Here is a 14,591-nt window from a genome sequence, read left to right on the forward strand (position 1 = left end):
TAATCTAGTATAGGATCATTAAGTGAAACGGTAAGATTTCAATAGTGACTAATTCTGAGATATTTTTTTATTATTCAATGGTCATAAATGTGAAGTAAAAAGGTTGCCATTTACTAAACAATAAGTATTTTTTATTAATAACATCTATTATAAAATTCAATTTCCATTTTTTTTAAAGAATTTTATTTTATAAGTGGGAAAATTTTGCCCGTGATAGATGTTATTTCTGGTCAGTAGAATGAATACAAAACCACAATAAATTTTAGAAAAACACTTGGATAGTTTTACTACTAACCCCACAATAATCTGCAAGTGATTGTAATAAATGAATAACCAAATTAAAGATTAATAAAATTTTTCAACAGAGCTTCTTGAATTATTGATTAATAGAGAAATAATTTCATATTATTACCTTTTTTCAAAACACAAGTAGTTTCTGCTTTCAAGCCATTTGGAAACATTCAAGTAAGTGTTTGGTATTATACAGAGTGTTCTGAAAAAGGTGCCCATAAGTCAGGGCGTAATTCTTCACATCAAAAGAAGAAAAAAGTTTTAATTAACATAGGTCCGAAAATGCTTGGTTACCAAGTTATACAGAGTGGAAGATTTCGTCTGAATTTCTGTGCCCCTGCTGAAACGAAGCCCTACGGGTATTAGTATTTGTTGGCTGTCTGTCTGTCTGTAGTTTTCTGCTCGTAAGCAGGTCCTACTATATGGCAGCAGCCCTCCACTCTCTTCTATTCTCCGCCAGTCGCTTCGTTGCATAGTAGCTGTAAGATGTTGAAAAAACGTTCCCATGAGTCAGGGCATGATTCCTTTCATCAAAAGAAGAAAAAAGTTTCAATTAACATAGGTCCGAAAATGATTAGTTACCAAGTTATACAGGGTGAAAGATTTCGTATGAATTTCTGTTCCCCTGCCGAAACGAAGCCCTACGGGTATTTGTTGGCTGTAAGATGTACAATTCAGCGTACTTCATGTAAAATGAACTGAGAAATTGAATAAAACCGTTTCCAGACCTTTAGCTACAAAAATTTTTAAGATATGTGACGAAATACGCGAAACTTGGACCCGAGAAACAAGTTCCTTAAGGTTTGAAGCACATTTACTATGTTAAATGTACAATAAACACGATTTTTTTTACAGAACTTGTAGAAAATGCAATTTCGAAGAGAAAGATGTAGAATACTGTAAGTCTATAATAGACTAACGCAACCTTGGAAAAATACCTTAATTACATACAAAACGCATGAAAAATAGAGAGCTTAACAGATTTTGTCTATTTTTCATGCGTTTTGTATGTAATAAAGGATTATTTTTTAAGGTTGCGTCTTTGTCTATTATAGACTTATTCTACATCTTTCTCTTCAAAATTGAATTTTTTACATATTCTGTAAAAAAATATGTTGTGTTTATTGTACATTTAACATAGTAAATGTGCTTCAAACCTTAAGGAACTTGTTCTTCGAGACCAAGTTTCGCGTATTTCGTCACATATTTTAAAAATTACTTTAGCTACAAGTCTGGAAACGATGTATTTAGTTCATTTTACATAAAGTAGGCTAAATTTTACACCTTAATTAACAGCCTCATTACCCGTAGGGCTTCGTTCCGGTAGGGCGCAGGGGAACTGAAATTAAGACGAAATCTTTCACCCTGTATAACTTGGTAACCAAGCATTTTCGGACCTACGTTAATTAGAACTTTTTTTTTATTTTTTTGATGAGAGGAATCACTCCCTGACTTATGGGCACCTTTTTTTCAGAACACTCTGTATAAGTGTTTATAAAAAGTTTTGAAAAAGGGTAATATAAAATTATGTTTTTATCAAATCAATAATCATTCATGAGCCAATTGTTGAAAAGTGTTCAATTGAACAGGCTACTCATATATCCTGACAACATTGGCAGTGATCCTAGTGATGAGCGGCTGAATGATGTTGGCGTTCATGTGTTGCGCCCAGATGCGCTTGAGGTGCACTTCGGCGGCGGCTGTGACGTCATCGCCTGTGGGCAGTTGGTCGACCTGCAGCAGCAGGATGAAGACAGTGTGAGGCACCAGTGGATTGTACGAGTCGCAGAAGAAGTGAAACTCTTTGGCAATGGCGCTTGGCAGTCGCTCGAACCCACTCACCATTAGCACTCGACTCTCTTCCACCTGCAAAATCACTACTACTATATTATCACATACACACAGTATTGTAAAAATTATAAAACAAACGGATCCTAACTTGAGCCTAAAACTAGCCTTACAAGTTCTTGATGTAAAAGAATAGAATATTCATTTTATTCAACAATAATACAGAAAATTTCCATACAGTTGAATAACGTCAGGAAGATTTACAGTCAAAAAGCTCTATAAAAGATAATTTACACGGCAAGTTATTATGTAAGGCGGGATGTACACCGGAGAAACGCGTTTCGTGAAAAAAGTTTCAGGAAACGTGGAACGAAAGTTGCTCGCAAACGACTGATAAGATTAAGCAGGGAACGTTTCTTTTGTATGCATGCGTGAGTGAAACGGATTGCATGAAACAAGTTTCATGAAAGAGGGCTTTACGAAATGCGTTTCTCCGGTGTGCATCCCGCCTTAGTCATACATTAAAATTACATTGGCATACATAAATAACATTTAAACACACTACATTCCATTTAAAAATTCTTGAATACTATATAGTAACTTTTATCAACTAAGAACCTATATAAGTATGTTATAAAGGTATGCGTCCTAGGATTCAAATGAGTTGGCAGCCTATTCAATAATTTCACACCAATATAACTGGGCTTTTTCTTATAAAGAGAAAGTCTATGATACTGAACACTGATATTATTTCTATGCCTAGTAATGGTGTAGGCCTACATCTGAATTTGTTGTGAAGTAGCCTCATCTGGTAGAAACCACACATTTTGCATCGTGATCACGTAGACGCACCAAATAAACTAAAATCTAATAATAATGAGGTCAAATTAATTCCTCAGTCATTTTTTATGTAATTCACTAACATGACTGATGTGAAAGTTACTTTAACCTCTTGACAAAAATTTATTTAGCGTATGGCAGATACACAACAAATATATATGAGTCTCAAATGCCTAGATATACACTGTATATTTCTAAATTCTTTGAGATGTTGTGTAGAGAACATAAGTTTATCTGACCGCCATCATTTACTAGTCTATTTAGCGTTACCCAATGTGCACCATGGAGGCAAACTAGCTTTACACATATTTAAGTTGAAAATCTAATTGCTGGAACAATTTTAAGGTTAAAGAAGGTTAAAACTCAATTTGAAATTAAAAAAAAAACATTCTCAAGCCATCGTTACCATTATAAATGTCCAAAATTGATTCAAATTGTAATTTATTACATAAAAACAATCCAAATATAGAATTTCTGTTTGAAATTTACACCCAAAAAACGTTGAGCTGTGTTTGCTAAAGCTGCGTTTACACCAAAGTTAATTTGAAAGAAATGCGGTTGAGTAATAAAAGCGGTCACTTTAGAGCAACTATAAAGGGTATACTGATGACAACATGAGAAGTGTTAGTGTACAGATGGAAATTGATGAGAAATTGCATTTTTAAAATACTAATAAATATAAAATGTTTGTTAAACGAAAATCCAAAGTTAAATGTTGTAAACCACCTCGAAGACTTGTGCTACTGCAAATATTGACAACAGGCTGGATTGTTAGAAGGAAATTCTATGAGAGGTACTATCCAAAAATTATTTACTAGCCTAAGTCTCCAGGGTGGTTTACAGCATTTAACTTTGGTTTTGCATCTAATAATAATTATTAATTATATACTATCATTTGTACAATCATTTTCAATTCCTCATCAACTTCCATGTGTATAGTGGGTGGCCGCTGTGTCCTAGTGCGACATGAGAGCTGCTATCCACAGATTGTCAGTTTGGTGTAAGGGTGAGCACACCTTAAGGATAGCACTATTCTTGAGCACCCCTGACGATTTCCAGTTTCGATTCCTGGGTTGGCAATATTTTTTGGTAGTAGCTCCCATTGAATTTCCATCTAGCTGTTCACCCTGTTGTTAATATTTCAGTAGCAGAAGTCTTTTGTGTGGTTTACAGCACTAAACTTTGAATTTTCGTTTGATAATAATTAATATTGTTAGTGTAATAATTTTGTCAACTAGTATCCAGCAGAGTTGAATGAGACAGTTCAACACATATGTGTAAGGCATAATATATAGGAATGTACATATACAGAGTGACTCATATGTATGGGAACCTTTCAATAAGTTGGATACTGTTGTAGATAATAATACTGTAACCTTCAGGATAAGTTATTGGTCAAATACTTTACCTTTTGACGTACAACTGAATTTCAACCCCTCATAAGGGGGTGACTTAGGGGTTGTAACACGAATATTTTAAATGTAAACACCCATTATGTGGTACATCATTTTAAAGGCCTTTTTGAAGCAAGAAAGATGACATCGACAAAAATGTTCTATGATACTTGTATTCAAAAGGCGGCTGATTGGAGCTTTAGTTTTTAAAGAAATGAGGGGTTGTAACGTAGTAACTCAAATATTTTGAACGTAAATACCCATTGTGTGAAACATAATTTTAAAGGCCTTCTCAAACCTAGAAAGATGACATCAATGAAAATGTTCTATGATACTTTTATTCAAAATGGCGGCTGATTAAAGTTTGATTTTTTAAAGAAATAATTGATGAATTATTTATAAATTGATGTAACACATAATGGGTGTTTATATTTAAAATATTCGTGTTACAACCCCCAAGTCAGCCCCTTATGAGGGGTTGAAATTCAGTTGTACGTCAAAAGGTAGAGTATTTGACCAATAACTTATTCTGAAAGTTACAGTATTATATCTACAACAGTCTCCAACTTATTGAAGGGTTCCCATACGTATGACTCACTCTGTATATCAAACATATGACTGTGTAATGGTGCCTTAGAAGCAAAACATTTGGATTAAGTTACTGTATTTCATGGATCAAAGATTTGTATATACCGTGATAAGACGAGCCATTCCTCGACGCAGACCCAGCCTGATGAGGAGTGCACTCAACAACTCTTTGTTGTTGTTTTTTTTTTTTGAAGAATTGTACAATTAAGTGAATTTTTTATTGTGAGAATTTGTAATGCAAAGTCGGACTGCTCTCTCTTTTCTAAATTAGTATAGCTGAATGATGTATACCTTTTTTTGGTACTTCTGCAAGAAGAGCTTGTGCTGCGACTGGTCGGCCATCGAAGTGCCGTCCAAATGCAGGAGGTTGCCGCCCAAACAGGCGGCGGCCAAGCGGCCCACGTGGCGCGCAATGCTGTCAGCTGTTGGACGCGCCCTCGCCTCATGCAACAGCAGGAAAGTGGCTGAGCCGACCCGGTCGGTGCTCGAACCCTGCACGTGCCGGATGCCCGAGTAGAAGTTCAGCCACGTGTCCGACTCCTGACTGCCGAACTGCGATTTCAACTGCTTCATTTCTGCCTTCAAATCGGAACACACCGAAATGTTCTGGTTGCTTCCAGGAGCAAAATAATTATTCATCGAACCAGTGTAGTATAAGGATATGCCTACAGGGAGTATGATTAGGATTGACAGCAATGTCCATAACGTCCATACTTGTGTTTCCTGTTTTTCATCCTTTTTATCCTTGGATTTTGGCACGTCTGAAAACAAAACCAGAATTTAAAATTATGTGTTCAAAAATTTACCTAGACAAAATTAGATCTACAGAAGTACATTAGGCCTAGTTATTCCATTTGTATTGTAAATATGACGGTAACCCGTTGTCTCCATTTTAAATAAATAAATACAATAAATCAACTACGAACAGTAATTGAAACCCGCAGAATACAAAGCAAAAATAAATAAATGACAAAACATAAAAGTTATGAAAGGTTCCCTTATTTCCATAAAATACTACCAAAAGAACAAATTAATTGATTATTTTTATAAACTGGTTTAAAGTTGTCTTTTTTCTTTAGGGCTACTTTTGAATTAAATAAAGCATATAAATCTAAGTACCCTTTTTTAAAATTAGCCTACTTTGTCACAAAAAATAATTCTCAAAGGGGTAGGGTACTTTGATTTATATGGTTTAAAGTTATATGCTATTGATAATCGTCAACGTGTTTTCCTCTTCAGATTGTGAAGAAAGTCTTCATATATTTGTGGTGTCCTTCCATATGACGCAGTCTTTTGGCCAGCCTTTTCATATGCAATTTCAAGGATTCGTTCTCTTTCATCAACTCGCTGTTATGAGACTAGGCCACTGCGATGTCCTCTTTCAACACTTCAATTGTGATAAACTGACAATATTGTGATTGGTGAATTACTTACTGTGTAAGGTACATGGTTAGATTAGTTGATGTTTAATATTGTAGTGAGATGTAGAGATTTTAGATAATTGATATACTTGAGTGCCATGATTTGAAAAATTGGAATTCATCAATAATATAAGAATGAGATTGTTCAAATTTAATGTAATAATGTACTTCTTTTGCTTTCTGTAATATTTTCTCAAGTAAAACATTATTTTATTTGAATAATCTGTACTATGAGCTATTGATTAAAGAATAATTCAAGAACTAGGCATAGGCCTAGAAGCACAAATACAAACTAACATAGTGACAGTTGAGATTCCGTAAAAACTTTCATTCATGTTTTAGCACTTCTCTGTTTCGGATATATAATTAATGACATGGATGGTTTGATTATTTACAATAGTAGATGAACAATAAAAAACCTTTTCAGCTTCTAAAACAGAAAAGTAATTTTAGAACTCAGATCTGATTCATCATAGAAATTGTATTATTTTTCACATTTAAAGTCTATCAAGACGACGTCAAATAACTCACCGTCATTTTTAAGATCGTTCCTGATACATTCCTTGCACCATAAGTCTCCCTTATGAATTGTTAAAGGTTTAACCTCTTCACATTCAAAGCAACTTGGAATTTCCTCATCATATTTTTTATCATCAACATCATCAATATCACCAATATCAGTGGAATCAGTGTTCCCTGTGATTGATGATAATTTATCGTCCTCAGGTGTATTATGTCTCTGTAAGGAAAATTTGTAAAGTTAGTCAAATAGAGGTTGAATTACGGCATTGTGCGGTTGCGGTTAGCTGGTTAGTAACTATCAATCACTGTGAGTGTGCTCGAGTGGTAATGTCACCGTTTGGCTCTACAATTATGTCATTTCGGTAACAGTCAGTCACTGTCGTTCAGTCACGGCCAGGGTAGCTGAGTGGACTAAGGCGTCGCAAACCTAAATCTGCTAGCGTCTGTTCGTTGGACCGGATCACATCTTTGGGCATGAATGTTTGATCATCTCATCACAACATTACTTACCCACGCACAAGCAACAAGCTTATGTGGGTAATCATCAGAAAATGCTCACAACACTAAAGACTCTTTGAAAAGAGTCTGGGGAATTTTTCAATGTAATCTCAAGTTATTGAAAGTATTTTCAGCATAGAAATGTATACTGTATTTGAGAACACATAAATAGCTTTTGGCGTTTGGTAAGGTTCTTATTGGAACATGCAAAAATGTTAATGAACGAGCGGTTGGCTTTTTGACAGTGACGGTACCTTATCGTTCGGATAAGTTAAGCTCCTGCTATTCCCGTTGTCCCTGAATCCTGAATCCTGATTCAAGATGGCAGAGACACATAGTGATGGGTCGATCTGTAGGTCCTGCAATAAAAGTGTTAAAAACAGTGATTTTGCTTTAATGTGTGATGGTCCTTGTCACATATGGTACCATATAAAGTGTGTAAACGTTTCATCTTCAGATTATATAAAGATTCAAGAGTTGGGAGATAGTGTTAAATGGTTTTGCAATGGGTGTTCTATCGTAGTGACGTCACTTGTGGAAGATACAAACAATCTTGTACAGGCAGAGTTCACTTTGATAATGAAAACGATGTTTTAAAAAATTACGAGGAATCAGTGAAAGTTATAAATTTATTGGATTCAACCGATATGGATCATGGTAGGAATGTATCAGCTCACGAAATCCAAGTAAGTGATGTAAATTTTCAATCTCGTATAGTGCCCAGTGACCAAAATACTCAATCCAGTAGGTTAGAAGATGAACATTTATCAATTCAAGTCATCAGAGTCGATTGTTTCACATGTAGGTGAACATTTATTTAATGACGAAAAGACTACACAGTCTTCAAATTTGTGTTTAGTTTTGGACGAACTAGAAAGAGTCAAGTCTAATTTCCTGGCTATGAAAAGTCGCATGGACCTAATGGAAAAAAGATTTCCAGCTAAAGGACTGTAATAAAAATTTCGTTTCTAGTCTCCAGCTGTCTTTTTCCAATAATCAGTGTACTAGAGCTGTAAAAACTGTAAATAAGAAAAATGCCTGTACAAGTGTTCCTTCAACCAGTGTAAATAATACGTTATTGCACAGTTTGGGCTTGCAACCTACTGATGGGCTCAATGCAGATACTCAGGGATTGTATAGTGCTGCTGTTAAAAAATCTGTTACTTTGGCAAGTCATAACCCTAATGCATCGGTGGCTGTTAGACAAACTAATGTTAGTAATACGGTTAAACCAAAGCCAGTTGACCATAATAGCTCCAGAATTTTTGGTACTGCAAAACTTGATGTATCCAGAATAAAGTCAGTAGAAAATAGAGAATGGATCTTTGTCTCCAAACTTGCACCCGATGTTTACATGGAAGATTTCCAGTCTTTTGTGAATCAATTCAGTTCCAAACCCGTGTACTGTCAGGAATTAAAATCTAATTTTGATTGCTACAAATCTTTCAAACTTGGGGTTGCCGCGGATGATAAAAATAAGTTTTTCCAGCCTGCATGTTGGCCTGATGGAGTTCTGGTGGCTGATTTTAGATTCCCAAAGAAAAATAGCAGGAAGCCTTTTCGGCACATCAAGCCTCCCCTAAAGGTAAAGTAGTAGAGCTGTGATAAATGAGTACCTGCGTCTATATTTTATAAATGTTCAATGTTTGAGAACCAAGTTTAATCTTCTGACAATTTTCCTTCAAAATGAAAAACCTGACATTCTGTGTGTGTGAACACTGGCTTGACAAGGAAGAAACTAAATTTTATAGTAAAATTGAACTTGGTGAAAGATCAATGAATCTAGAAGCAATCTATTGTCGCTCTACCCATAAGAATGGGGGTGTTTCTATATACTGTGGTATTGATGATAATGTTGTAATCAAACCAGTGGATCTCACTGCCTTTTGTGTGGAACGAGTTTTTGAGGCAGTTTGTATTGTCCTCAGTGAATTTTCTCTTCTTGTTGTGTCAGTGTACTGTTCTAATAACCTGTTCTTTGATCAATTTATGCATCAACTGGAATTGTGCCTTGATTATGTAAGCATGCTTGGTAACAGAATTTATATAGGTGGAGACTTTAATGTACACCTAAACAAGGACGGTGTTAGATCTCGTAAGCTACATAATGTTTTGAGAACGTCCAACTTGTTCTGGACTAGCCTGGCACCGACAATAGGGTTGAATTGAATTGATGAAGTAGCAACTAATGACAACCCTAGTGCATATAGTGTGCTTATTGTAGACCTAGTTGTAGCTGATCATTGTGCAGTACTTGTTGCTGTGGAACAGCGCGTGAAGATGAGTACTGACTGTCCTGCCTGGGTGGCTAGGTAACCAATCCCTATTATAAGCTTTATTATAAGTTCTACAGCAGAAGCCTGACTGACAGCAGTGTAGAGGCTCTCAGGAGATGCCTGGAAGAGACTGACTGGACATTTCTGCAGATGATTGTTTCAAAAAAGGACAGATTTGACTTTTTCCACCTTGTATTGGTCTCGGCCTTCAACTCATTTTGCCCGGCAGTGTCCTTCAAGCCGAACTTGCAAAATTGAACAAATAAACCAAGGTCAAACAAGCATAGCTCCACAAGTGGTTGGTACACATCTGATTTGCAAAGCTTGAGAGTGCTTGTTGAAATGTTGTACAATGCTTACAAGACTGAGTCAAATGGTGTGCTATCTGATGAGAAACACAGGCATTATATCAGAGCCAAAAACATATATAGACAGGAGGTGGATCGAGCTAAAAAAGATTACAATGCTAGAGTGATTGACGAATCTCACAATCCTGTTAAGGCGGCTTGGAGCATTATCAGCGACTCATACAAAGCCAAGCCAGTGGTTCGATGCAAAAAGAGTCCAGATGAGGTCAACAATGCTTTCATGGATGCTGTCTCTGAGATTGTTGAAGGTCTACCAGAATCTATGGCAGATCCAGCATTATCTGTCCCTTTGTCTCATCATAGGTTTACCTAATTCGAACCCATTAATGAGGAGGACCTGATGAGCATTGTTCAGGGTTTCAAGACAAGTCACAGCCAGGACGTCTATGGCCTATCGGTGTTCCTGTTGAAAAAATTGATATGGGTATTGATGGAACCTCTGCTGTCACTGGTCAACAGCTGCCTCATGGAAGGTGTTTTTCCTAACTGCCTCAAGATCGCAAAGACAGTCCCGATTTTTGAGAAGGGTGATCCTACTGATGTGGGCAGCTTCAGACCAATATCAATTGTACCGGTTTTGGGTAAAATCATTGAAACGTCTATGTTGAGGCAGCTGACTGTATATCTGGAGAGGAGCAACCTGATGGGGGATATGCAGCATGGGTTCAGGAAAGGCAGATCTACCACTTCTGTAGTGCTTTCATTGATCGAAAGAATACATGTGGCTTTCGAGGAGCGCAAATCGGTTGACCTTGTGTTGTGTGACCTGACCAAAGCCTTCGACTGTGTGTAGCACAACATCCTGCTGGACAAGTTACATAGGTATGGCATCAAGGACAGTGCATGGAGCATGGTGGCAGACTATCTAAGCGACAGGAGGCAGGTTGTGTCGGTGATGGGTGCCACTTCAGAGGAAAGGAGAGTAACACATGGAGTTCCTCAAGGATCTGTGCTTGGGCCGCTGTTATTTCTCACACTCATCAATGATCTCCACCTGCAGAATTCTAGTCTGCTGTTTGCTGATGATACTACCATAGTTGGTAAGGGCAGTGGACCCCTGGAAGCTAGACGCTGTGCACAGGAGCTGTTTTCTGAGGCTAAAGAGTGGTTTGCTGCAAACAAATTCAAGATGAACGAGGCCAAGACCCAGGAGATGCTTTGTACTCTTAGCACCCACACTCCAGGGGATGAATCAGTCACTTTGCTTGGCTTTGGAATTGTTGCCAAATTAAGTTGGGAGCCGCATATTGACCAGATATGCAGGAGACTGTCTAGAGTAATTTTCCTGTTCAGAGAGCTGAGAAGCCTCCTGAGTCTCAAGAGACTTCTAATGCGGTGTTTGGCAGTCATGTGCAGTATGGAATTCTTTTCTGGGACCATTCTCCACATGCCAATGACATCCTGCTTCTTCAAAAGAAGGCACTGCAGATCCTTACCTACAGTGACTTCATTGCCCATTGTCAACCCATCTTCAGATTCCTGAAAGTGCACACCGTCTTCGGGCTGTATATACTGGCCTCTCTTACTGCAGTGAAGATAAACAGTGCTAACATGATGAGTAGGTGTCAGGTGCATTCATACGGTACCCGCGGAAGGCTACAGTTGGAGATTCCACGCTGTAGGTTGTCAAGAGTGAAGGACTCTTTCCCAGTGTTGGCACTCAAAATGTTCAACCTGCTGCCGGGCTCGGTGAGGGATCTTCCTATAGGTGTTTTCAAGAAGAGGCTGTCAAGGTGGCTGATTGAAAGAAGCTTTTATAGTGTCAATGATTTCCTTGGGGATAGCTTTGAGGGACTGTGATGCCACGCCATCTTGATTATCAAGTTTAAAGTTTTTTATTTTTTGACGCGATCTATCCGGGAACACCTAGCTAACGATCAAGACTTTGGATATATTGGTTGGACAGGTGACCACTTCAGTAGCCGAATATGCTATGAGTAAAAATATATAATTCGAATTGATGAATGGAGTCCCGCTGGTTTGGAATCCACCTGAAGCTGTAGGCTTACTCATCTATATGAGATCATTCTTCCACTTTTCTTGTCACACCTTCTCCCTTGCAGATATAGCTTACCTGCCAGTTAAATGAAAGTTCATAGTTGGCAAAGTATTTTTTTTTAGCACACCACATCATTCAGCGCGTCAAAGGCCGGCCACCAACGAAAAGACAAGTCTGAACAGACATGTCCATTCAGACAAGTGGTGTAATCGGCGAAAGGCTTCAAACATGATAATTGTGTTTTGTGTCTTCGTTATTTTTTGTAGTTCTTCGCTGTTCTATTTGTAGTTAAATTATTCTTGAAATATTATAATTTGTAATTTTCTAGTGGTTTATTTTTATTGTTACAATAATAGTTGTTTATTCTATGTTAGAAGGTGCTGTCAAACAGCAGTTTTTGGTTCAAAGCCTTTCGCCTGAATATATCTTTTGTTTGAAAACATATCTGTTCAGAAGCTCAGACGGACTGGTCTGGCTCATATGTCTATCAGCCTCTATAATAGGCTGCCTCTGTTGGCCAGGGATCTGCCTGCTGTGCGGTTTGGAGGGGCTCTGAGGAGCCTGCTTACGGATCACCCTCTGTACTCACTCCGTGAGTTCTTTATGTTGGAGAGCAGTGTGGTGAGTGCCTATTTTCTTATTTGATTTCTGCCTCAGGGTAGTTGTTTTTTTTTTTTACTTTTTTGACGAGTCCCAGCGGGCTTCACTTTAGTGATCCCTTTTATGGACCTATTTAATTAAGTACTAAAAATACTAAATTCTTCATATCTGGAAGAGCCCTATAGTCCTACTGAAGTACTTTCTGGCTCTCCTAGTCCTAATACTGTAAATCCAAGAGCTGAACGAGTCCGTCGTCCTCCTTCTCATCTTCGAGACTACCACTTTAAGAAGACCACGGAGGGTGAATGTGATAATATCATATGACCGAACTCATAAATGATTGTTTGTTTTTTGTAACTAGGAACATTTTTATAATAATCTCATTCACTTGTAATGATCTACCATGACCTGTATAATTTTGTTCAATAAAACTTTGATGCGGGTTACCAAAGACTAAGTTAAATACTGAATGTTTAAAAATATGTTTTTAAATTTTATGAAATTTAGTCGTTAGCCATCAAGTACCGGTAGCCTACAATAATAACGTACATGCAAAAAATTTGAATATAATGTAAAGCTTGCTAGGTACCTACTAACCGTTTTTGATCTTGTTTCCATTGTGATATTTATATTCTGCTATTTAAAAGTTAGAATTGCCGACTCATTGAATAGTATTTCTAAGACGAAACGAAATCAAAGTTCAGAAATAAGAATACCTCGAACAAACATTTAAAATTTAAATTGAAGATTGATTGTATTATAATAAGAATTAAATAAATTAACAAAGCGGTTTTTCCTCATTAACTTAACACAAAAATATAATACAAACAATGAAATAATAGAAAAACACGAGAAGAGAAGATGATTGTTTAGGTTATGTTATGACCACATGACAGATGACACGAAACAAGTCTTTCTCAAAATAGAATTTGGATGCGCATGTGTGTTTCTCCTTTAGCGCTTCAGGTTGGCTCTTTGTCAACTATCGTGAGGTCCACGCTATAATGGCAGTGATGATAGGAGAACAACGATGCCGATGCTCTGTCTTGTCAATGCCTTCTATGGAGGGTAACTGATACAGGTTTATTGATGTCATTTTTACTGTTTATCCTCATTTAAAATAATCAATTATATTTTATCAAGCAATGCATTATATTTTTCATAGATTTCATAATCAAGATTAAATATTTTATTAATGAATTTCTACATTGTTGAAAGTGATCTTGCAACAAAAGAGATAGCGCTATCCGCTTTGTTCAATGATAGCAATACAATTGCTAATCATTGCCATTATAACGTGGACCTCACTAAACAATGACAAAATTTAAAAATTATTGAGGGCCGGTCCCTTGGACACTTCAAATCTATAGATTCAATGTTCTTTAAAGTTTTTTAGGATAACCTGGTCTGAATAATCTAAAATATTGTCATCTAAACCTTATTTTATACAATAATATATTAGGACAGGAATTTACGCACTATGTATGTGCTTAGCAAGTCCATATTGTGTGGGAATCACAATTTCTGAGCTGAGAGTAACTATTCAGGGGCATTCAACACTGTCGTACATTCCCAGTATAAGTATGATATGATATCCATACCGTATAGGACGCGCTTGTCACTGTTATGCTGAGTCCCCAGTATAGCCACTCTCAATCTCTCAACACTGGATGAATACCCACTAAACTGCCTAGTGTTCTCCAAGACTAAGTGTGTGATCACGAACATTGAATGCGAATATTTGCAAATGCACGTCAGATCATTCATGAGCCAAAAAAATTAAAAGTGCCATTGAAACACATACCTGCTATAGTGAGGTCCACGTTATAATGGCAGTGGATAAAGATAAAAAATAGCGGTGCCGATTCTCTGAATTAGTTAATTATATTTCTACACTGTCAAAAACAATTGGCATCGTTGTGGACCTAGAAAAGGATAGTACCACCGGCTTTGTCGAATGATAGACAAGGATAGCAAAACCAAAGTTGATCAAATACTGTCATTAT

General features: G+C 37.0%; 1 protein-coding gene across 2 annotated transcripts; it reads right to left on the reverse strand.

Moving 5' to 3' along the window:
• Positions 1 to 1,726: 1,726 nt before the first annotated feature.
• Positions 1,727 to 13,493, reverse strand: LOC111061212. Of its 2 annotated transcripts, XM_022348898.2 has the most exons (5): positions 13,183 to 13,493; positions 7,597 to 7,701; positions 6,854 to 7,061; positions 5,193 to 5,662; positions 1,727 to 2,157 (listed from the first exon to the last, which is right to left on the reverse strand). In XM_022348898.2, exons 1-5 carry the CDS (start codon positions 13,201 to 13,203, stop codon positions 1,882 to 1,884), a joined length of 1,080 nt encoding a protein of 359 aa, XP_022204590.2. In that variant the 5' UTR covers positions 13,204 to 13,493; the 3' UTR covers positions 1,727 to 1,881. The 2 variants fall into 2 exon arrangements, with proteins under 2 accessions (XP_022204590.2, XP_022204591.2); XM_022348899.2 differs by lacking the exon at positions 7,597 to 7,701 and having other exon boundaries at positions 1,810 to 2,157; positions 13,183 to 13,456.
• Positions 13,494 to 14,591: the final 1,098 nt, after the last annotated feature.

Source organism: Nilaparvata lugens, chromosome 2 (genome assembly GCF_014356525.2).
Source record: "Nilaparvata lugens isolate BPH chromosome 2, ASM1435652v1, whole genome shotgun sequence".
Lineage (NCBI taxonomy): Eukaryota > Metazoa > Arthropoda > Insecta > Hemiptera > Delphacidae > Nilaparvata > Nilaparvata lugens.